General features: G+C 38.8%; 2 protein-coding genes across 3 annotated transcripts in view; both read right to left on the bottom strand.

Annotated features, from left to right (window-relative positions):
* Window positions 1-11585, bottom strand: part of HSD17B4 (hydroxysteroid 17-beta dehydrogenase 4) — a 69918-nt gene extending 58333 nt beyond the window's left edge. Inside the window, exons 1-2 of the mRNA XM_081321586.1 lie at window positions 11335-11585; window positions 8716-8769 (exon numbers count right to left, since the gene is read on the bottom strand). Coding sequence (XP_081177712.1) covers window positions 8716-8769; window positions 11335-11392 — 112 coding nt within the window. The 5' untranslated portion in view covers window positions 11393-11585. The remainder of the gene's footprint in view (window positions 1-8715; window positions 8770-11334) is intronic.
* Window positions 11586-18257: 6672 nt separating this feature from the next.
* Window positions 18258-26159, bottom strand: part of TNFAIP8 (TNF alpha induced protein 8) — a 41546-nt gene continuing 33644 nt past the window's right edge. For both annotated transcript variants that reach the window (XM_081315483.1, XM_081315482.1), the window contains exon 2: window positions 18258-20528. In XM_081315483.1, the coding sequence (XP_081171609.1) occupies window positions 19963-20528 (566 nt within the window). In that variant the 3' untranslated portion in view covers window positions 18258-19962. The remainder of the gene's footprint in view (window positions 20529-26159) is intronic.

The following is a 26159-nucleotide window of genomic DNA, read 5'->3' as shown; positions in this document are numbered from 1 at the left end:
TAAGATACAGACTATTCATGACGAAAGGCCGTTTAGCGATTAAAGCATCAGGCTAGAAATCAGAAGACTCTTTGAGTTCTAGTCCTATCTAGGCACAAAGATCTTGGGCCAATTACTGGTAATTTCTTTTAGCCCTAGGAAGCAGGCAATGGCAAGCTATTTCTTAAATCTTGCCAAGAAAACTGCAGGAACTTGTCCAGGAAGTTGCCAGGAGTCAGCACTGACTCCAAAGCCCCAATATAGCCATGAAATAGGCAGACATGTGCAATAATTTTTATACTTTTGTTTCTTTTTTAATTCATTCTGCTTTGGCTAATGTTTATACTGGGGCATTATCAAGATGCAGGAAGGCTCAGCTTCTCTGGAGACAGGCCTGTCACTTCTTACCAAAGGGATGGGGGGGGGGGGCTAAGCAATGAACTGATGGTACTGAACTATCCATATATAACAACTTTCCCATTTGAAACCAAAGGTATTCATCCAGGTGCTTATATTTTGTCGTAATGGATTTCTTAACAAATCTTGTTAATGAAAACTCAGAAAACTTTGTTCCACAAAAATTCACTTTCACTCTTGCTCATTCTAAGAGTTCTGATCCTCACAAAAGCAACACAGTAAACAAAACTGCTAATGGGCCAATACAAAGTTCATGAAAGCTACTGTGGAAACAAAAATAGCTTTATACAAATCAGATTTTTATTCAAAAAGAATGTTTGCATTCAATGTTTCTGGCAAAGGATTAGCATTTATCTATAAAATTATCCTGCTTATATTTATATTCATATGCTGACTACAGCAGCTATATAAAACATTCAAAAATAAATATTTATGGTTATTTCAGTAACAGAAATGGAAAAATCTTTTTTCCATTATTTAAAATACAGTTTTAAATTCTAAATAATTATTACGCTGCCCAACTTTGATTCTCCCAATAATTCTGTGCAGTTTAGATTTTTAAAAACATCTAAAAAGAAGGAAACAACATCTATCCAATATGGGGCTTTGTTGCTGTAAAACACTTGTTTTATGTAACATTTATTGAGTATAAAATGATAAAGGCCTATTCCAGCCCCTTTTAATTAACAGTATTTGTCAACCATGGCAACTCTGCTGACTGGGGAATTCTGGGAGTTGAAGTCCATACATCTTGAGGACTTGCTGAGGTTGAGAAAGAGACTTACAGAATAAAAACAAGAACTTGACACACCTATTAACTCAAATCAAAACCTAGTGTAATGAGGTGCTGTGGTCAAAACTGCTAAGACAGTCAGACCTGGATCATATACCGTATTTTCCGGCGTATAAAATGACTTTTTAACCCATGAAAATCTTCTCAAAAGTCGGGGGTCGTCTTATACGCCCAGTCACCTTATACGCCGGAAAATAGTAAATCCTCGGGAGCAGTGGAAAAAAAACAAATCCAGCGCTCGAGAATGGCGAAAGACGGCCTCCTCATAAATAAACCGACCAGCCCAACCGAGGCTGAGGCTCCAGCTTACCGGCGTCCTATGGCAGCAGCCCTTTTTTTTTGGAAGGGAGCGGGAGTTAAGCGTGTGCCGAGCCGCTGGCGCTCCGCGAGCACAAGAGCTCAAGGGAGTGCGGGAAGCCAGGCGGAGGCCGACCTGACATGTTCGTGCAGAGCTAAGCTTCACCTAAGCTTGCTTTTATATTTATTGCCCTGTACACCGCCCTGAGTCCTCCGGGAGAAGGGCGGTATAAAAATAGAATAAAACTAAACTAAACTAAACCTGACCCTGGGAGTTTGACTTCAGGGTGTGGTGCCACGGCAAACCTACAGCAACACCCGCCCGGGAAGGCGCAGCTCAGGAATTGCGACAGGCAGACCGCAGCGGAAAGCTGGCGCTGGGGCTTCAGCAGCCCGGGGTCGCCCCTCCGCCCTGAAGTAGAAGGCGGCCTTGGGGAGGGTGTGTGTGTGAATCTTAAACTTGCGGCGCAGGGCTGAGCCCGTTTCTTTCCCCCCCCTCACTCCTCCGCCGCCCTGTTCATTAACTAACCTATGGAAATAACCGCCTTCTTTCAGACCTGGTGGCTTCCCGAAGTGTTGGGCCACAATGCTCATCGCTCCTGGCCGAAACAGCCAGCGCGTGTGGCTGAAGTAGAAGGGGGCGCCAAGGCGAGAGGAGACAAGGTTTAGGCGACACAGAGCAAAGCTGATCTCAAGGCCAAAAGCTCTTGATAAACCTTCACCTAATTAAGAAGCAGCTCTGACTTCCTACTTACCCGTGTTTTCCGGCGTATAACACTTTAACCCATGAAAATCATCTCAAAAGTTGGGGGTTGTCTTATACGCCCAGTCGTCTTATACGCCAGAAAATACGGTAGATTTGCAAGCTGAAACTGGGGGCACAAAGCCTAATTCAAGATTTCAGCATAATTTAATCTGCTTGTTGCCTGCATCCATCATCACAAGTTTATTCTAAAACAATGTTTCCTAATCTTGGCCACCTGAAGATGCGTGGATTTCAATTCCCAAAATTCCTCAGAGAGCCACAATGACTTCCTCACATCTTCAGGTGGCCAAGGTTGGGAAACACTGTTCTACAGGATGGTAAAGGTCTGGTAAATTCAAAAGCTTTTTTTCCTGTTTATACAGGTAGTCCTCGACTTACGATCACCATTGAGCCCAAAATTTCTGTTGCTAAATGAGACAGTTGTTAAGTGAGTTTTGCCCCATTTTACAACCATTCTTGCCACAGTTAAGTGAATCACTGCAGATGTTAAATTAATAACATGATTGTTAAGTGAATCTGGCTTCCCCATTGACTTTGCTTGACAGAAGGTGACAAAAAGTAATCACATGATCCCAGGACATAACTATTATAAATATGAGTCAGTTGCCAAGTGTCTGAATTTTGATCATGTGACAATGGAGATACTGTAACAGTTGTTAAGTGTGAAAGACGGTCATAAGTTATTTTTTTAGTGCCTTTGGAACTTTGACCAGTCACTAAATGAAGACAGTTCTTCATTCATGAAATAGAACTCAAAGTGAACTCCAAATAGGGCTGTATTTGGTTGAAATCTAAAGCCCTGAAAAGACAAAAAGAAAAGTTAGGTTTGTGTGAGTATGTGTATGTGGAAAAACACCCTTCACCCCCAAGTCTTGTTTCTATCTCACTGTAGGGTTGTGTTGGGGAACAAAAGTAAATTACTGTAGGCTTGCTGGCTGGTGCTCCAAACAAACAAACCAAGCAAAATCAATTCTTCACTTTGCTCCCTAACCACTCAAGTCAGGATGTCTGGGAATGGCTGCTTTGGGAAAAACCGGCAGAAGTGGGAAGAAGGACCAATGTACCCCAGCCAACTATAACAATCTTTGCTTGGTGGAGATGACCGCTGAAGGCCTAAAAAAGGGCAGAAGGTCACCTCTGCCTATGTAGCAGGAAGATTCCTAGTGAAATAATGGGATAGCTATTCTCTGTTTCCCAGGGCAAAGACAAGGTACTTGCACCAGGGCTTTACCTTACCCTGAAGCAATCCCCTCATGAGGCACTGCATCATCACATTCCTGATACTGAGGAGAAGCCACCTGCCTATCCTAAAGACACCAGTCTGGGCTTCTGCCACAAACTGCCTTTTGCTCCCAACAGCCTAACAAAAGAGACAAGTCTTCAGTTCACATCTTTCAAATGGAATTTGAAACTCCATTTTTATGGTTCTGTTGTCCTATGTTCAGTATGCTAGTGATGTCCAATTATACATTTCTACCCCTTGCGGGGAAAGTGATGCTGTTCAGATGCTAGCTCTGGGAGTAGAAGCTGTAAGACCCTGTATGGGGAAAAACTGGCTATGAATCGACGAAAGCAAGGTGGAGAGGTTGAAGGTTTCTGGCCACCTGGGGTCAGGAGAGTTGACATCTCAGATTTTGGACAAGGTAACACACATCTGGACAGACCTGCTTTAGAATTTGAGGGGCCCCCTAGAGTTGTGGCTCCAGCTACAAGAGGAGGCAGCTGTGGTCAGGGGGGTGAGGTGCTCCATTTGTGTTCATTCCTGGACCAGGAGGCCTTGTTCACAGTCATTCATGCCTTGTTCACCTCCAGTTTGGATTACTGCAACATGCTCCATAGGAGGTTGCCCTTGAAGACCATCTGGTTTCAAGTAGTCCATAATGCAGCAGCACATAGTTTTGACTGCTCTGTTTCACATGAGTCATCTCTGCTGCATGAGCTACAATAGGTCCCAGTTGCCTTCCAACTGCAATTCAAGGAGGTGGTTATAGCAATAGCACTTAGACTTATATACTGTTTCACAGTGCTTTACAGCCCTCTCTAAGCGGTTTACAGAGTCAGATGCCCCCAACAATCTGGGTTCTCATTTTACCAACCTCGGAAGGATGGAAGGCTGAGTCAACCTTGAGCCGGTCCGAATTGAATTGCTGAACTGCAGGCAGGCAGCAGAAGTAGCCTGCAATACTGCATTCTAATCACTGTGCCACCACCTTTAAAACCCTATATAGCACAGAGCCATGTTAATTGTGGGACCCCTCTCTCCCATAAAGGGTATCTGCCTGTTCAATTAAGCTAGATAGGGTGAGTGTGCCCCAAGTGCCTACCCTTAAAAGTTGCTACTGGATGAGACTTATGAAGCATGTCTCCTTGGTAGCCATTCAGTCTCTTGGAACACCTCCCATTGGATGAGTGTTACCCTTTCCCAAATCTAAGAAGGATCCCTTCCCTTTAAGCTTCTGGAGGATTGTGAAGCTAAGTTGGGGGTTGAGTGGTAGGCTGTTTCATGTGGCACCTGGAAGGGGGGGGAGACAGTATTTTAATTTTTATAGTTTTTATGAATTGTTGTGAACTGCCTAGATCATGATGTGAGATAGGCAGCAAGATAAATCCTGAAAATAAATACATACCTGGAAGACCCACAACTGCCAATCATATTTTTTTTACATCACAACAGTATACCTATTTGTTTGCTTGTATTTTCTCGTTTCACAACAATAATCTGACATTTAACTAAATTGGCAGAAATGACAGCTTCTTACTAGAGGGTGATACATGCCAAATGGAAGACAAAATATAATTCCCTCTTTCCTTTGAGAACTGCCAGTGCCATTTCTATTACTGGGCACAACTGGAAACAATTTTCAGGCATAACATAATTGCCTCTTATGAGTGGAAAAATCCTGCCAAGGGATTTAACATTTTAATCTTATTCAACAACCAAAACCAAATATCAGTCTTGTAAATAATATTTAAAAAGCTGTCAGATAGGCAGCCACGATGAAATGGTGAAAAAGCGGTTCTTTTGCAGAAGAGGTTATTTTATTTAGTTAGTTACCTTTTCACTTTTCATTCACTGGAGACTTTTGTATCAAAGTATGAAAAAGTTTTAAAGTTGAAGACCTGGGGCTAATAAACTATTCCTCATACAACCCTCATAATAATTTGAATTTCGGTTTAGCAATTTTGTTCTAAATAACAAAATATATAAATTTTCTTTTTTCCACACTGAGTTCTCAATGACCTGCTGAAGATCAACTACATAAGTCACACTGCATTTCTCATTTTCTGCTCTTTGAAAGGTGCAGGAGTTACAATCATTGTTACAATCAGAAACTGGTCAAATATCTTTCTAGGCACACTTACAAGTTTGTATTTTAAGTTTGGATTCATTTTTGCTACCTTTCTGTTTCTATATGGGAACAACCATAAATTCTTCCAATCACAGACACCCACTTCATAAGTAAAACACTACATTTTTAATATTTTTCCATTTAATACTTTCAAAATCAGTGTCACGTTTAATTTGTGTATGTATATGTATATATGTGAGAATGTATATATGTATGTATGTGTATATAAATATACACGATTTATTTTTCATCAATATTTTATTTGACATTAAAATTTATAGCAGGTGTATTTGGAAAATTAACCCATCTATTTGACACCTATATTACCAACAAATTTGGCTCCAAATTGCTTTTAAATGAACCAAGGTACACAGTCTTGCAAATGAGCAACTAAATAGTGGTGCTTAATTTATTTTCCATTACTGAATCCCTAAATTAGGTTCATCATCACATCCTATGGTAAGCACACTGGGCTAAATTAGGTTGCCAGTCTAATAATCTTTTCCATTACTGCTAAGCTGAATTCAAAAGATAACCCTATTAGTTAGTGGCTGAACTATCCAGCCACGATGTAATGGTTTGCCATTCATTCTAAATACCAGGTAATTTCAAACTATCATAATAATTCTTCTTTAAGTGGAAGTTGGAATCAGCCACAGTTAAATCCAGATGGTCAAAGTACCTACTTGGCTAATCCCAGATCTCTTTATTCAGAAATAATTCTCACTGAGTTCAGTAACACATATTTCCCAGTTAGGATTACAGTGTTAATGTTGAAAAAGTACAGGAAATTACAAACTTATGTCACTAAAAGCAGATTTATGTATTTGTAGGAATTTTAGTAAACTGAGGGTTGTTGACATTCATTCTTTTGTAAAAGAAATTAAAAAATATTTAATTAATACCCGTGTTTCTCCAAAAATAAAACTGGGTCTTTTTTTTTTTGCCTCCAAAAGAGCCATCAGGTCTTATTTTTGTGGGATGTCTTTTATATTCACCTCTGACACTAACAGCCCCGCCCAACTGGTCCACTTCTTCTGGGGCCGAAGGAGCAGCTTCATTTTGCAGTCAGGCCTTTCCAGAAGGCCTATGCAGCCGAGTACAAGCTAGGTATTGAATCCATAGCTTGGTTCTCGGCTGCAGAGGTCTTGCAGAACCAAGCTATGGATTGAATCGGCTGAAATGGCCTTCTGGAAAGGCCTGTGATTGAGAAATGCAGGCCTGGCTGCAAAAGACGCTGCAGAAGTGTGCCGACAAGGAGAGGCTGGCAGCAAGTTAAGTGGGTGCAGGGCATGTGAGGCAGCTGCACCCCCCCACCCTAGCTTGATTTTTAGGTGTGTATCCTAAAACTAGGGCTTATTTTTGGGGTAGGGCTTATATTAGGCCCACCCCAAAAAATGAAGCTTATTTTCGGGATAGGTCTTACTTTCGGGAAAACACAGTAATACAACACAGATTGTTAAGTATCAAAAGTTTCTGACAATTCTACTCTGTCAGCTGAGTAGTCTAAAAGATTACTCCCTCTAGCACAGCCTGGGAGAAAAAGATGGATTTTCTTGATCAAAATCTAGAAATACTTGTTAAAAATTCAAAGATCACAAGTAATACCTGTGAAACTACACAGCCTGCATAGGACAAAGACCTTAGTGATATATTCTTTTTTCAAAACAATAAAACTAAGTGTAAAACATTTTTTTAAAAAGAAATCAAAGTTATTGTTCAACTCTTGTTGAATTCAACTATTATTTAAGAGTTACTATTCGAACACACAATTCTAAATTGAAGTGAAAGAAGAAAATCTAATTTAGCTCCTTGGATATTACCTACTTGAATAGAACCACGGTCCAAAGATTATGAGGGTGGAGAACAGATAGTCAGCTGAAAATGCTTTGTCCCACTCAAACACATCCAGATTGAAAGCAATACTACTTGTTCACAGATTAATATGAACATGAAAAAGTCAGAAACTGACAGTTATTCTATTCCAAAGTACAATATCCTCTGTGGCTAGTTAGCGTCAGTCTAGCCAGCAAGATGGAATGTTACCTACATTTCTTAAAATTGTATGTTTTCATTATACTATTTGTTGCCAGTTCCAGCTGAATAAACTATTGTATAAGAAACTGTGTTCTTTGTTCCCAAAATTGTAAGATTTGGCTTTGCCAGGTTTTCTGACATGACACCAATTTACTAGACACTCTATACTCATTATATAGGTTGACTCAGCCTTCCATCCTTCCGAGGTAGGTAAAATGAGGACCCAGATTGTTGGGGGCAATTAAGCTGACTTTGTAATAATGCCGCTTGGGGGTGTGTGTATGAAAGCCCTAATAAGCAGGCATATACATAGAATGAAGGCTACTGCTAAGCTTGTAAGCCGCCCTGAGTCTTCGGAGAAGGGCGGGATATAAATGGAATTAAAATAAATAAATAAATAAAATTATGGAGTTACACCAGAATATGGATTTTGTAACATTTGTACTTTGTCCTCCAATTTTTTCTAGTTCATAGCTAAACTTGACTTAGACTCCTACACGGATGTAAATATTATTTGATCAACACCCTTTTAATTTTTCAGTGGACAAAAACTAATGTAGTCAATGTACAAATATCTAATTGCAGTAGGAAATTCCTTGTTGCAAAAGAGAGCTACCAATAAAAATGTATGCCAAATATCCAAATTAATCTCTTAAGTTTCACAATGTTATCTGTGTATACTACTATTGTACACATGATTTAGAAATGGTCATATAAGGCATTTCAGAAAGCCTAATAATACTAAATGAACCTGTTTTTCAGGAACTTTACATTTCCTAACCACTAGCCATCATTATAACTTAGCATTATGTTCCCCATAAATAAGTAGTAGTGGGTAAGGTGACATATTAATAGCACCCTAGCATGCTAAGTGTCGTGATACCCACTGAACAAACTTCCTTAGATCTTTGTTACCATAGCACATAATTTTTTCATGAGGAATTTCAATGGAAAAGCAAAAAAAAATGAGTAAAGAAAATAATTTTATTTTAAAAAAGGTGAAGACTAAAACAAGTTTCATTTTAAAAAAACAATTATGGTTTCAATAATTACTGGCAGAAGAAAAAGATACTTACCAACTACAGAAGCTCCTCTTTCAGCAAAAGCCAATGCATATGCTCTTCCCAGTCCTAGCATAAAGAAAAAAAATTAAGTAAAGTCTTTTATAACCTGACAGTTTAAAAAAATACACAGGACGTCAACATCAAAGGAGGCAAATATATACTTAAAAGCAAAATGTGGTATGGCTCTCAGATATCTGAGTATCTGATGCATCAGATTAAACAGAAGCAAAAAAATACTCAGTTCTGATGACATGTGATCTACACAAGTGTTGCTCAATCTTGGCACCTTAAGATGCATAGACCTCAACTTCCACAATTTCCCAGCTGCATGTCTTAAAAAGTTATCAAGATTAAGAAACATTGTTCTAGAATCAACTGGGAATTTCAAATAGGTTACCAGAGAAGAAACTATCTGAAAAGGCAAAAAACTGCACAGAATGCAGCAAATTGGTACAATTCAAGTACCGTAAGCCACGAAACTTTAGAAGATATTGTGCCCTTTATATGTCTGGAAGAAATTTTCTACTAAAGAGGGAATTTTGTAAGGCTTTTAAAAAAAAGTTTGACACATGATAAAATTTCTTGAAGTTCTTTTCAGTACAAGTGAAATAGTTTAAAATGCATCTTGACTAAACAGAAAAGGATACATATGAACTAAAATATTTTCAAAGTGTCCTTTTCTTGAATTTCATCCCATGATCATTCTTGAGGCTGCCTTCTCCACTCAGACAAAATTATTGTAAAGATAAACTGGCTATGTAGTTCTTACAGCTACCACATTTAGAAACTAAAATCACATTTTCAAATTGAGACAAGATTGATAATTAAGTTTCTTTACATAGGCAATCTCTGATCTGAATACATTGGAGAATATATCTGACATATTTTCAAGCAGAATGATTCAATGTCCTTTTTTGAACGAAAGTGCAAAATAATTCTGCTGACAAGGTATCAATTCATCTTTGATTATGCATTTCTTTAGCAAACCTCAACTGAGATCTTGATGGTTCCAACTTAAAAGAAGTGTTGTTTTTTTTACTTTTTATCATAGCTACAGTTATACACAATTCTGTAGCCTCTTTCCTCTTCTTAATTGTAGTTTAGGCCAGTGATAAATTCTGTTTCTAAATGTGAGTAATGTTAACAACTCAGTGAATTAATTAAATGATGATTTTGTAGTCAAAAGAAGTTTGTTTTGGAGAGAATGACTCTAACCTTGTACTATGAACCTTGTAATCTAACTCTGTACTATGAACTATCAGCACATTATATCTGTCAGTACAATTCTCTACATATTGCTCAAAAGTCCTATTAGGTTTCCTTGTAATTTTATTTTGTTTTATATATAAGATGTATACACTATACTTAAGAACCTACAAGTGGAACAGATTTTTCTTTTATTCCAGCCCTCCAGAGATCTTAAATCTGCTCTGGAGAACTGAAAGACCTTACAGAGCTGATTTGGAGTATCTTGGCATGTGTAGAGAAATTGAGTGTAAAAAGTCCAAAACCCTTACTAAAATGGTATACCTGGATATCTGATATTGTGTGGATCAAATAGCCTGCCAATCTCATCCAGATTTTTGAATATTTTCCTAAATTCAGTAATGTTTCAATATTCTTGGCTAAATTTCTGTCAAATTCAAATATATAATGATATTTTTCCCCTTTATTTTTAAAATACATTGCACTATTCAGTGGGGAAAGAGAATCCAATGGGTGATTATATATTTATTGAACAGGAGAAATCAGAATGCACCTTATGCTAAAGTATTAATAGACGGTCAATTAGCCTGTCTCCTAAAGCCAGTTCTCAATAACTTAAAGGGAAAACATGTATAAGTAATGCCATTAAAACAAAAATCACAATCAGATAATGAACTGCTAATGGAGAAAGACTGCTATAAAAATATCTTATTCAGCAAAACTAGTTTGACAAGTCAATGGTGAGTAAAAATTATCACACAATCTATTGGTATCACATTTCTTCATCTCTGAATAGGCAGCTATCTATCCAATCTCTGCCTAGCTAAAGCTAGGGAATATTTCACAGACATTTTAAAAATGGAGGTGATTTTTTTTTACTATTCTTGAATCAGTTCTAATATTATATATACATGTGACTTTGAGTTAGTAGGGAAATAATCACTAAAGAAAAATGGATTCAAAGGGACCAGATCATCTCATTTTGAATTATGACTTGATTGCATGAATTACTAAACTTAATTCACAGAATTTACTGCCACGAAGGGTACTTGGGAAGTCTCCCAACTTCCAGGCTCAACCCATAAACTAACAGGTATGTGAACAGGTATTATTACTATTAGGTTCAGGATTTCAATAAAAAAAAAGATCATCAACCACTAAATGACTTTATTTCTGGGGAGAAAACAGACTGCACTTACAAAGGTCTATCATTGGATCTACTTAAAAGTAAACTCCGGAAAGGCATGGACAGAATTATAAACTCAGCTTCATTTAAAAGGGAGGTTTAGATGTCTTCGTCCTTAAGGAGAAATGCAAACAAGAATACAAGAAAGCTGCAAAGATCTCTTTGTAACCTATTTGCAATTAAACACACATGCAAGGAAACCTCCGGATGATCAACAGTCACCGTGATCCACCACTTACCTCCCCCAGCACCGGTCACCAGAACTACCCGCCCGTCAAATCTCAGGGGAGAAGACATCCTGCGCCCGATCAACACAAAATCAGCCAACCTTTCGAAATGTTCTACAGGACTAGAGAGAATAAGAGCAAAGGGCACGGGAAAATGCGCATGCGCACAATAGATTGCTGCATCCTGGGAAATGTAGTTTTCTTATTTACTCTCGGCTGCCGAGTTAGGAGAATTTAATTGTATAATTTATCACTGTACGTTCCACTCCCACTCACCCCACAATAGTTTCATCATAGCAGCCTCGACAATCGTAGGAGAGCCACTGCATAATAGGAATAAGATTAATTATCGGGCGTGTTTACGGATAGTTAAATTAACCTGGCATATTCAACCCCATTCCTGAGTGCGCTGGCCCCGTTCAACCACGGGATTAGATACTATTCACAATACGCTAAGCAAAATATGGTGAGCTATAAATGTGAGTGCCATGAGAGGAGACCGAGGATCGATTACATCTGCAGGTGGAGTCCTTCTCGCCTTGAACTGAGCCCTAGTACTAAAAAAAAAACAGCTCCGAGATCCAGATCGTGCTTATGCAAGGCACTTCAGTGAAACCGTTGATTTCTAAAACATTCCTCCTCTCTTTAAGACAGTGTTTCTCAATTTGCTGGCTGTGAGATTCTGACAGTTGAAATCCGCCCGTCTTTATATTGCCAAAGTTGAGAACACCACTTTAAGCCTGTCCTTGCATCATAACTGCACCCCCACTTCTAATATAGGAGTGGGGGCGCATGCGCATGCAGGCACGCATAAAAGTGAACAGTAAGGTACCGGTACTCACTTCTTTTAAGAGATATTTTTAAAAGATGTTTCTCCGAGGGGAACGGTCTTTGCCGTTTGTTTCTATCCTTTTTCCCTGCGTCTGCGAGCCGCGATCAGACTTCTGAGAGGAGTCCGCGGTGGGAAAAAGAAGCCCGAACATTTCTCTTTTTCGCATCCGTATTTTAAATACCTTAATTCTGGGCGGAATCCTAGAAGGAGGAAAGATGGGGGGACTTTGGACTTATTGAAGGCCGGGGCCATTAAAAAGGATAGAAACATCTGTACCATCCTTAACTCTCCGACATGGGCAAAATCGTCAAACTGCTTCAAGACACTCGAGATACGTGTTTTGTTTTGTTTTTTTTAAACCAGTAGGGGGAGTATTGCCATGGTTTCATTATATCCGATCTCCTTTCTTTTGGTATTTTGAGAGCCTGCTCTGACTTTGGAAATCTACTCATATGCTTAAAAAGTAAAAAAAAAAAATGCAAGAAGCAAGATGATAAAATATTCTTTGCTTTCAGTGGACAAAGCTAAATCAAATAGCAGACTTTAACTGCTTCCATAGCAGTTGGGTAAAAATTAACTATTCAGCAATTTCAACCAAAATCACAGAGGTAAGGATGACAGACACAAATTCTTAAGATTTTGAGAAGGGTATCACAAATATGTCACCAGGAGACATGCTATTATACTATACCTCTTACACCCAAATAATGGTGAAATCGTGTTTTGTGATATTTGAAATTCCTAATTTTCTCTGGGGTTATAAAAATAATTTGATGCAGTTTGTGTGAGTAGCCTTTGAAAAGGTGAAGACAGTCTTAAATTTTATATATTAGTACATAATCACTCCAAAATAAATCTGAAGATTTTAGAGGAAAGTACTAGATTTATTCTGATTAATATTAATATTAATATTGTATTTAATATTTTTTTAATTTTTATATATTGTATTTTATTGTATTGCCCTGTACACCGCCCTGAGTCCTTCGGGAGAAGGGCGGTATAAAAATTAAATTAAATAAAAATAAATAAATAAAATATTTCTAATGTAGAAAAGGACAGCAATGAACACTTGAGTGGGATACCAGTTTTCAGCATGTGTGTTTGTTATGGAAAAATAAACTTGGTTGAATTTGAAAACATAGTACAGAATTAAAAACCTTACTTAGTATAAATAGAGTTAAATGCACAAGGAACAAAACTATATTGTTTCATTGAAAGGCAGCCAGAGTTTGTATTAGGTATTACTGTTCTTGCCTTTGCTTTCCTTAAGATCTCAATCATAATTGCATAAATCTGTTTGGTTGATAATTTTTCTTCTATATCTGAGATGCCTTATGGGTATCAAATTATAGGAAAACATGAAGCCGAGAGCTATGATTTGATCAATGTTTTTGACCATAAAAGAGAAAGTTTCCTTGAACTGACCTCAGCTCACCGTGTCTTCACAATCAACTTTTATCTTCCACATATTGATGTCTACATGTGCACATCAAAGTTTAACCATCATTGAGTCAAACATAATTTGCTTAAGTTCACATGTTAATCAATAAACCACAATTTACAAAGCAGAGTTCTGACCAGGACCCAACAAACACATTGCTATGGCCTGCTAAAGATAAGAGGTAATTTCGAAAAGGAGCAGAGAAACATCATTTTTATTGTATAGTGTATAATAGTGGCATATGCCTCCATTGTGTTTTGTTATTCAGTAGTGAGGGAAACCTATTGAATATGATTAAAGAAATACCATCTTTGATGTTTCCAAACTCAAGCCTGAAAAATTGTTTCCTAAGACCCATGTATAACACTCAACTTCATAATTACTATTCTTGCTGTATTGAACTAGAGACTGCTACATTAGGCTAGAATCAGGAGACCAGGACTTCTAGTTCTGCCTTTGATAGTCAACTGAGCCAATCACTCACCTTCAGCCCCAAGGAGAAAATGGCAAACCACTTCCCAAAATCTTGCCAAGGGACATGCAGTTGTGAGGAATCATCACTGACTGAAAGTTATACACACACTGTATTGACCTAAGCCGATTATGAATGTTGTTTAGCATTTTCTTTTCAATACAATGAATCTGTTTTCAAGAATAATTGTTAAAATAAATTCTGACAAAATAATCGAAGGTTTTGAGCAGCACATATGCAAGTAGGGTTTTATTTCAATAATAATTGCTTTCTTATCACAATACGTAACACCACCTAATTTTGATTTTTTACAAAACTAAGCATGATCATATGGAAGACTATTTAGAAATCCCATAGTTATTGGCTGGACTAAATAGCAAAAGAATAAGTACTGATAGAAAGCAGTAGCAAATATCTGTCCTTTTGTTGCAAAACAAACCTAGATGGATTAATCCAGGGCTTTTCAACCAGTGGTACGGGTACCAACTGTGGTACATTGGCACCTGGCAGGTGGTACGTAACCATCCTAGAAAAGTGGTAGCAAGGGAAGGGAATGAGCTGAACCGGTGGCAGCACCGCACAAGCCTGAGCAAGAGATGGCTGGAGCTGCAGGTCTGTCAGGGCTCAGCAGAAGCACCAGGATCAGCGCTAGGCTCCCGTTGGATCTCGGCACTGATCCTGGCGCTTCTGCTGAGCCCAGAAGCGCCGATCAGCTGGAATGTTGCAGCATCTCCAGGGTCTTGTGAAGTGACCAAAACCTGCTGCAACCACCCAGCAGATGGGGGGGGAAATAAAAACCAAACACTCCCCCACTGCCAATCCTCAACAGAAATACAACAATGAAAACTTCGGACAGGAGGAAGAGCACTGCCGGGCAGGCAAGCAGGTATCTTGCTTAGCTGTGGCTTGGGGGGCACTTTTTTCAGTGCCATTGTAACTTCGAACAGTCACTCAGAAAACTGTTGTAAGTCGAGGACTACTTGTACTTCATCACTTTTTTCCTTTTTGGGGTGGGCAAGTTTTTGACACCTTGTTAGGCGACTGGTGGTACTCGGATGTTGCCATATCCTAAAAGTGGTACAGTGGGTGAAAAGGTTGAAAAGCCCTGGACTAATCCATACAGATATGGTCAAGAGACTATTTTTAATTGCTTATTTGCAGTAAAAAGGCCTATGAAAAATAAAGGAATTGTATTGGACCTGAAATTAGTTGCTCACAAAAGCCCAGACCACGCATCATTCTTTCATTAAGGGACCGGATACCTTCGTTAACAGCAAAAAAATGCTTACCTAATTTGGGAAGCTTTCAGAAATATATACTTTCACTCTCACAACTTCTAGCAATTAACATGCAGTATTTGCTGAGAATTTGTGGAGCAGGACCATACATCTGAAGAATACCAGGATGGAGAAGTCTGATTCAAAGCACACACTTTTATAATTTCCAGCTGTTTGGAACATATTTTTTTGGAGTTTTTGTGGCAATAATACTTCCTGCAATGTGTGACAAGTTGCTAATTTAGTACAGAGCTAGTACAGACACACTAGAATAATTTGCAGTTTCTTATTTTTTTGCTTCAAAAATAGTAAAGTTGTAGATTTGTCACTTATGCAATTGACCATCTGTCATCAACATGGTTTTTTTTAAAAAAAAACCTTCTGCCTGGATGTGATCGCAAGCAAGAAGTATTGTGCAATGACATAGTTCAAAACAATTTGGCAAATGCAAATATTTTGAGAAGCACTTCACTTTTCTTTTTATTAAGAATGGTCTGTTCTCTTGTTTAGCTGCAAGTACAGAGCTTTGCACTTGGAGCGCATAATGAGCCTAAGGTACAAGCATAACATACTGGTTTCTCTTGTTAGGCTGGTCCTATGGCGCGTGTGTGCACGCACGCACGCACGCACACACACACACACACACGGAACTTGACTGCTTATAATTAAATTATAAAGAATTCTTTTTTTTCTTCTTCAAATAAAGAAGAATGCATAATGTTAATACCTTCTATTAATACCATGTGCTTTTCTTGAGTGAATTAATCTGTAGAATTGTCAGTGTGCCATAAAATATTGGGAAACAGAAATATACATATATCTTTCTCACTATAGCGTGCTTAAAGTTATGTGCAGTGTTGCAACGTTTTGCCTATTAAAAAGTGTGATTAACAGATTAACACGTGAAACATCTCAGGGATTAAGTTAACCATTGTTCCTTGTTTGCTCCGTTGGGCAGGAAGTTTCTGTGCTTTAATATGTAACTGATGAAGATGTTTAACAAAAACGTGAAATGAAGGGACACAGCTAAAAGTAGAGCAATGGTTATCCTTTAAAGTGATTATCGATTACATTTTTTTTAAAAAATGAATGCAGAGAATTGAACTTCACACACTATTCTGATGGGAGGAGGAGACAAGGAACAAGAACCAAAAATTAAAAATTAACCTACTTTAAAGGCAAGACACTGAAAAAAAATGTTCGGTAAAGAGACTTTCTGTGGAAATGCCATACCTTTAATGAGGGAAAAGTGAAGAAATCATGCTAGAATGAATGTTTTTACTCAGGATAATCACATTAAGATCAACTGAATTTGGATACACTCAATTTAGAGTTTATTCAGGGCAAGAGCATTTGGTAATAAAAAACAACAGAGAGATCCTGGTTTAAAATTTATGGTTATAAAATGGAGTGATTACTGTAGTTAAAGTGTAAAATAAAAATGTCTTGTGCTATTCTGAAGATTAGCAAAGGCATGCACAAAGTATTTCAAATGTACAATTTGTACACAAAATATTTTAATCTCAAAACATTTTGCATGCATCTAATTATGGTAAGACTTGATATACTGTATATCATCGCAGGGGTCTTCAACCTGTGGCCTTTTGGCCACTGGGCAGTGTGTGGCTGGCCGGTGAGCACATGTGTGTGCACTTAGCCGCCACTCATGGTAGCATAGCTCCGAGGGTCACGTGGGTGATAGCGTCCTTGAGAGGGTCTCAAGGACGCATCGTTGTAAGGGTTGCTGTGAGGATCGCGCAGGCGCTAACATTTCCATGAGGGTTGTGGGTGTTGCCATTATGCATACACTCGTGGCCCCATTTGCATCACGCACATGCTCACGGGTCCGTTTGCAGCACGTGCACACAGCCCCATTCACATGTGCACGTGTACATACAGGTGCCTGCCCCTCTCTTTCCTTCTAGGCCTCCAACCAAGAAAGGTTGGGGACCTGTGTAATATCGCACTGAAATGTTCTCTTAATAAATATAACCATGGTACATTGGTGGGGAAGGAAATGAAATGAAGAATTAGACCAGTGTTTCTTAGCCTCAGCAATTTTAAAACTGGTGGATTTCAGCTGCCAGAATTGGGAGTTGGCTGGGGAAATCTGCAGAAATCTTAAAATTGCTGAGGATAAGAAACAGTGAATTAGAGAGAAATATCAAATTGATAGAAACAAAGAGAACAGTAGAGGAATGATGATGTATATTATGTCCTGGCATTCTTTAAGTTAGCCCATCTGTGGTAACCTGGTTGACATGCTGCTGTTTCATACAGTTAAAGGTTACAGACATTAAAGTTTTAGTAGCATATACATTATAATAATAATAATAATATATACATTATTATATTATTACTAGGTTAGATTTTGCTTAAATACCCAAATATATTTGTGAGATAAAATGCATAAACCTCAAAAAAAACTGACCCATAGACTCTTGCATTTTGAGGCAAAAAAAACCACCCAGTTCTTTTTTTATTAAAAAGAAATGGAAACGTGGAACTTGCTTTGAAAGGAATTAAAAAAAGAAAACTGCCTATCCCAGACACACATAATGCTGCTCTATCCATTGCAGTCCTTGGCCCATCTAAAATGTTATTCATTAAACATTGGCCTTAAAATATTGCACTCTCCTACACTCATTTCAGTAACATCTGAATTTCTAGAATATCTTTGCTTGGCCATTTCTGTTTGGAACTATACCCATCTCAGTTCAATGTAACAGATTGTTATCTAACAAAACTAAAAACACATAACTTGTACAGAAAGAGAAGAGGGGGGGAAATGTCATAGCAGGAGGGGGATATTCTACAGTACTCAATATAAAATTGTAAAGCCAATTTAAAAATTGATCTGGGTGTTATTAAATTGCCGATGTCTGCAATGACAGAGAAAATCATGCATAAAACTTAAGAGTGCAAATGTTCTTCAGTTTACTCAGAAAATGTAAAAAAAAAATCTGACAAAAAAAGTAAAATTTTCAACCACTTGCTTAAAGTGTAAAGCATTACAGGTTCAGCATTTTTTCAACAGTACAAAGATTAAACAAATTTATTCAAGCTGCTGCAATATATTTTCCAATATTTGCTATATATTTAACCTACATTACGCATACATTGGTTTCTGAATAAAACAAAATTTCACAAATATTACAAATTTGGTTCACAGACTCCTAGCTTCCACATCCAGCTTGCTACCCATATCTTTTTTCTAAGGATCACTACATTCTCTAACCTTGTTCTAGAAACGTACATACAGGTAATCCTCAACTTACAATTATTTGTTTAGCCACCGTTGGGAATTACAATAGCATTGAAAAAAGTGACTTAACAACTGGTCTTCACACTTATCAACCATCGCAGCATCCCTATGGTCAGGTGATCTAAATTCGGGCACTTAGCAACCAGCATGTATTTACAATAATTGCAGTGTCTTGGGGTCATGTGGTTGTTATTTGTGACGTTCCCAGCTAGCACCCAAAACAGCTGGGAAAAGCCAGATTTGCTTAACAACTATAGCAGAAATGTTCACAAAATTGGGTATGCCTCACTCTGCAACTGCCTTGGTTTGGAATGGAAGTTGTGATCCCAACTGGGGCCATGAGTTAAGGACCACCTGTACACGTGGATGATACACATATTCCAGTTTCATCTTTCTTGAACAATGTCATCTGAAAGCATATTTTTCTACAAAATATAACCAGAAACAATTATACTTTTAACTATATATGACATAGTGCTAGTAAGCATGCTTAGGATGTGGAGGATGTCTGTAAATTTTCAGTGATTGTCAAATATATACACATTGATAAATAATACAAAACTAGTCCAGAACTGATAAAGAAATCAAACCATAAAGATGATTAAAGAAAGGTTCATGTAAAAGAAGCCCAGTGTTATTGCCCCGGAAGTATAGGTTTAGTTCAGGGCTTCTCAGAAGCACATTATGTGAAATGCAGTCCCTTCTACTGGGAAGCTGATTGCAAGAATAGCTAGAAGACGTAACTTAGACTCTATTATAATATGGGATAGTACAGTGATGGAGATAGCAATTCACACCACTTAAATTATTTTCTAGTGGAAGCCCTGAACATTTAAAAAAATGAAGCTCTAGACCTCAAACAGCCACTTTTCAATAGTATAATTATGACAATGTAACTTAAAACATTTATGCATAGTGCAGTTTTAAATGAATTTTAAAAAGGTTTTGTTAAATCTGTGCAGTCTTTATTCAACATAGGTAGCACAGCTCTCTGCAGTATGCAAAGACACAATCTGCAAATAGCAGATTATTAAAATTCTTACACTTTTAGAATGTGACATCTTATTATCCCTGCCTATTTTATGCAGTCCTATTTATTTTGAGTAGTCCTTGAGTAGTTTTATGGCTTTATAAATCCATATTTTAAAGCATGGTATTATCAAAAAAAATTGAAACAGCAAAAAAGGTAATGCCAAATAAATAAATAAATCTGCTGAAGAATTTTCAATTGATATTCAATTCTTCTTTGCCACCAACACTATCTATCTAGCCTTTCTTCATTCTTTCATTGGCTCCCTAAGACCATCAGCAATAGTTAGCCTTTGATTATATGAGCAATTGATAATGATACAGCTAAATATTGCCTTCATCTAGCATTTTGTTGACACCATCACAAAGCCTTTGAAGGTGAGTCTTGTAAGATCCAAATGGGTTATATAAGACAGCCAAAAATTCACAGTCCGAGAAATGATCAAACACATGATTGACACGTCCATGAGATTTTGCAGTCAGATGACGGCGAATTATTTGATGAAGTAGATCTCTACAATCATTCAACAGTTTTGATAAAAAATTCCTGTCAAAAGTATAGTCCACTTGATAGAAGCTCACCACAGTTTTAGCCAACTGGTGAACTTTCTTTTTGAACTTCTCCATAAGTACAGTCTCTTCCTGATTAAACTGGTTATTCCGGTGAAGGACTGCTAATTTGATAACAGTCTTAATAAGATTTTTAATTATCTTCTCAGCTTCCTTTTTGTTTTGTATGTATTCCCTTGTAACTCGGTAGAGTTCATCCAACACATCACTGCTGGTGTCATCTATCAGAGCAGTTGCTATTGATTTGGAGGCCATTTTGCACAGAATTTTCTTTTGGGCCTGAATGGCCAAACTTTTGGAATTAAAGACATCTGTTGCCACTAGAAGAAAGCAAACAAATACAAATCAGAAATTTCAGTCATTTTCATGTGAGTTACAGTTGAAGCACTTTAAGAACTACAAGGAAGAATAAAAGTACAATAACTATTTTAAAGTATTTTTATAATGTACATATATTTCCTGTACAAACAAAAAGAAAGTTTGATTCCACACAATAAAACTGCTAGAGTATATTAATTACAAGGAGCTATAGGAATATAGCTTTACTTTGTTTATTACACATGTAATATCACATGAATATAAATGAACAAAGCTCTATATATCTGTTTTGCAGATATTGAGATGCATTAGACTTAATACTATCATCTAAAACTACATCTGAAAGACTCCTTCAGATCAAATCCTGAAACTTGGAATATGTATAAGAAGTCCTAATACTGCTCATCACAAAACTATGCTATTAAGCACAGTCTAAACAATTTATTTTAATGCTCAATGTTTTCACCAAGTTTATAATAGAATACTGTAGCCAGATTTTCACCAGTGTCTACTCAGATACCAGAGAAAATGTTGTGATCTATTATAAATATATATAATAAAATAGACATATATTCATATGATCTAAATCAGGGATCCCCAACCACTGGGCCACAGACTGGTACTGATCCGTGGCCTGTTAGGAACTGAGCTGTAGAGGTGGAGGTTGAGTGCCAGGCAAATGAAACTGCATGTGTGGAATCCAAATTGCTCGCTCCTCCTCCTTCCCCCTTCCCCAAGGTCCATGGAAAAATTGTTGTCCACAATTTTTGGAGACCGCTGCCCTAAATTCCATAGGTTTTCAAAGATAGCTAGTTCCTATAGAGTATTAGTTTTATGATTAATCAAAAGAGTAACAGGCATTTATGATCCAATTTAATCCAAATATTTGATCCAAATGTTTAAAATGAGTTATTCTAAAATATTTGACATTTTTCAAAAAGCAATTCTCGTCGATTAAATGACTGCTTTTTCTTCACATACTATGTACACATGCATAACTGACTTAGGGTACTTCTGTGCTTTTCACTATTTTGATTCCCCCCCCCCACTATAATACAATTCTTATAAAATTGCCTTCAAATGATTGGGACTCTAGTTGGTACACAAACCAGGAAATCCACTTTGGGTGGCAACAGTTACATATTACTCTTCCTTAGACTTTATGCCTGAGCATTTCAGTGAAGCTCAGTATTACAGTACATTTCAGTTGGTCTTTCTAAATCTCTGCTGCATGTTGATATAACATTTTCACTTCCTTGAAATAAACAGCCAAAGGAAGTACCTCTATTGAATAAAGCACTGAAATTTAAAGCAACAATTGAAAAAAAGACAGAATATTACTTTAACAGCTTGGCAAGACACATGAGATTTAACCAATTCTTCCTATAAGTTATTTTGAATCAATCAATCAATAAAATCTTGCTGTTTCCTTATTTGTTTTTATTCCTCCATTTGTGCTTTAACGTATATTTCACTGTAATTTTGTATTTATGAATGGCACATTAAGTAGAGGTGCAAGCTAATATATTAAAAATGTTAATACAATGCCTAATTAAATGGTCAAATCTATCAGCATGCTTTTTCTTCTGGACAGCCATTAATCATCCCAAGGCTTTATGTTTGTACTTCATATATTATACAGTGTCTAGTATAGCAAATATTTAGAGGTTTGGTGGCAAACACTTATAACAACAGTTCTGCAAACCAGAATCAGGTATTAAATTAAACTGAAAGCCAAAGACTGAACACATCAAGTTTAACACTTCAATTTTTCTGGAAAGCCTCAGGGGTTTGAATATGCAGCAGGACCTTGCAGTAGGCAATGATTGTTGTCATGCTTGTGTTAATGCACATTAGGATTTATTGTTCTTAATTCTGAGATGTAGTTACATTTTCATTTTGCTTTTGTATTATTTGCAAGCCATTTAGAGGCTGTGGGAAATTGCAGTTATCCACAAATAATTTTTAAAAAGTTTAAACGCCAAAAGCAGTTAAAAAAATGTTAACAAAAGATTAGTGGTTTCGTTACACAATTTTACTGGCATGATCTTAGAGCTGTAAAAGATGTAACCCACAAGCCACAATTGCCTAACTCCACACAGAGAGTGGCTATACTGTCAGTAGCTGCACTTTTTTATGTTTCTTCCTTTTTGCTACTCCATATTCCTCCTCCTCAAACCATGGATATATCTATACTTCTGTTTCAGCACTATATGTTTATGATGAAGAATTCCAAGAAATGCATACTACAGCAATCAAGTTTGTCTTTATTTATTTATTCATTTATTATATTTTTATACCGCCCTTCTCCCGAAGGACTCAGGGCGGTGTACAGGGCAATAAATATAAAAACAGAATACAAAAGTTAAAAAACGATTAAATGTAATGCCCAAGTTTAAAACAGTAATTAAAAACATATTAAAACCCCAACCCTAACCCATCAAACCAGGTCAGATTGCTCAAAAAGATACGTTTTTAGATCGCGCCGGAAGGAGCGAAGGTCGGGGCCCATCCGGAGCTCAACCGGCAAGCGGTTCCACAGGTCTGGCGCGCCCACAGAGAACGCCCTCCCACTGGGGGCCACCAATCAACATTCTTTGATCGGAGGCACCCTGAGGAGGCCCTCTCTGTGGGAGCCCACTGGACGGAGGGAAGTTGACGCCGGCCGCAGGTGTTGCCGTAGGTAATCCGGACCCATGCCATGTAGGGCTTTGTAAGTCATTACCAACACCTTGAATCTCACCCAGAGGACAACCGGCAGCCAATGCAGCTCGCGGAGCAAAGGTGTAACATGGGAGTATCGGGAGACTCCCAGCACAACTTGCGCGGCTGCATTCTGCACCAGTTGGAGCCTCCAAGTGGACTTCAAGGGCAGCCCCATGTAGAGAGCATTACAGTAGTCTAGACGAGAGGTCACGAGCGCATGAGTGACTGTACACAAGGCATCCCGGTCCAGATAAGGTTGCAACTGGCGCACCAGGCGAACCTGGGCAAAGCCCCCCCCCAGTCACAGCTCCAATATGCTCTTCTAAAGAGAGCTGTGAGTCTAGAAGGACCCCCAAGTTGCGCGCCATCTACGGGGGATAATAGCTCACCCCCCATGGCAAGAGATGGAATAATCGGAATTTCCCGGGATGCCGGCACGAACAGCCACTCAGTCTTGTCAGGGTTGAGCCGAAGCCTGTTCCTCCCCATCCAGACCCGGACTGCCTCCAGGCAATGGGACATCACGTCGAGGGCATCACTGGGATGGTTTGGGGTCGAAATAAAAAGCTGGGTATCATCAGCATATTGATGATACCCAATGTTGTGATTCAGGGTCAGCCTGTGGGTTTGGCAGTTGGGTCGGACGACTCAGAGGAGGAGGGGGGTGTTGAAGACCTTGCTGAGGGGGTTGAAGATCTTGCTGATGATAGCCCTCAGGCAGGCCCCTCCCACTTGGTCACCACGGAGACCCAGCTGTGTGAGCCTGTGTGGATGAAGATGACCCACAGGTGGCCCTGTTCAAGGACGCCCGACGCAGGAGGCAGTCAAGTAGGAGTAAACAGAGGAAGGCTGTGGGGCTTCTCGGAAGGAGGCAGAGAAAGGCCATGCCCTGAACTCTTTATAAAGGGAATGTGTGGGGAGGGCTGGTTTGCTGAAAGCAACCGCTCAGATAGTGTTTCAAAGCTCCTGTATCTTGGTTCGTGTCTTGTTTGTTTTTTGTAGTAATAAATTTGGCAGACGTCATTCCAGCCTCTTGCCGTTTATAAAGGGGTTGCCTTTTCTGCAGGGCCGGTAGTAGGCTGGTACAGAACACCCAACTCCAAAACCACGAATGATCTCACCCAGCGGCTTCATATAGATGTTGAACAGGAGAGGCGAGAGGACCGATCCCTGAGGGACTCCACAAATGAGAGGCCTCAAGGTCGACCTCTGCCCCCCTGCCAACACCGACTGCGAATGTCCCAGAAGGTAGGAGAACCACTGAAAAACTGTGCCTCCCACTGCCAACCCCCTGAGACGTCGCAGCAAGATACCATGGTCGATGGTATCGAAAGCCGCTGAGAGGTCTAAAAGGACTAGGACAGAGGAGCAACCCGTCCCGAGCCCGCCAGAGATCATTCACCAGCGCGACCAATGCCATCTCTGTGCTGTACCCGGGCCTGAAGCCCGATTGGTACGGGTCTAGATAATCAGCTTCATCCAAGAACAAAGGGAGCTGCTGCGCCACCACGCTCTCAACAACCTTCGCCAGAAAGCGAAAGTTGGAGACCGGACGAAAGTTGTTTAATATTGCTGGGTCCAAGGCAGGCTTCTTGAGGAGGGGTCTCACCACCGCCTCCTTCAAGGCGGCGGGAAAGCTACCCTCACTCAAAGAGGCAGTGATCACTGCCTGGAGCCAGCCTCGTGTCCCATCCCAGGCCGCATAAATCAGCCAGGAGGGACACGGGTCCAACAAACACGTGGTGGAGCTCAGCTTCCCCAAGATCCTGTCCACTTCTTCAGGAGTCACAGGATCGAACTCTTCCCAGATAACATCGACAAGACTGCCCGTATCCTCATCGTCAGACTCTGCCCAGTCGGAGTCCAGACCGGTCCGGATCCAAGCGATTTTGTCCGACAGAAATCGACTAAACTCCTCAGCTCGACCCTGCAAGGGCTCCTCCCTCACCATCATTGAAATAATGGTTTTCTTTTTTTACTGGAACAGCCTGAAATGTCATAATCTTTTCAGGTTGGGCAGCAGCTCTCCAATTACTTCATAGAGAAAGGCTATTAATACAAAACAAGAAGCGTGAATTTAAGATTGTTTTATAAGAATTTGACATGTCACTCAATCCCCCAAGATAATTCATCTGGCTTAAGCCTGCTGCTTGTAAATCAGTCTCCGTCCCCACCCCCGACAAAAATCAATTATCCTACAAATGTTCAGAGTTTCATAAGAATAGGAAGATTTGTGGTTATTTGAAGTATCTTGGTACCCTGAAAAACTAATTCATTCTTATTTCACCTAACTGCTTCCATGGACAATAATTTACCACAAGCAATTCAGCAAGCAATTGTTGAGAAGATTAAGCTAAATATTTTATCCAGCTGCTAGCAGATTCATTGAGTGGGAGTTTCAGACTTTGCATACCACTTACTGTTTCTCAAGCTTTAATACAGATAATATTGCTTCAGAACACATATGGGGAAAAAGGAGAATGCTACATAAGCAGAACATTATGGAAATAAATCTTTATTCAGGAAAAGGAGGGAGAACCAGAAAGAGAATACAGAGAAAAATCAAGACTTGCTGTTTGATTCTTTTCTTTTGGCAACTCTTGTTGAAGTCTCCCCTTTATTTCTCCACTTGAAAACCAAAGGAGATTGTGAAAGAAAATTGTGACACGAGTATGGAGAAAAACCAACTGGACACAAGAAAAACTAAAGAAGGAAGTTCTATTATAGAAGCTGCTCATTATTATTATTATTTTTAAAGACCATTTTCTGAGTATCACCAAAAGAGCATCCACAATGAACTAAGGAAGTATCAACAGTTTTGGGGGAACTCACAATGCTATTACGAAATGATACTATTGGAAAATTATGATGCTAAGGGCACATATAACTTAAAACAGTTCAAGGGTACAGATAAATTCTTTTAAAAA

The sequence above is a fragment of the Vipera berus genome (genome assembly GCF_964194415.1).
Source record: "Vipera berus genome assembly, chromosome: 2".
Taxonomy (NCBI): Eukaryota; Metazoa; Chordata; class Lepidosauria; order Squamata; family Viperidae; genus Vipera; species Vipera berus.
The sequence above is the reverse complement of the archived record's forward strand: the minus strand, read 5'-3'. Positions and strand labels throughout refer to the sequence as shown.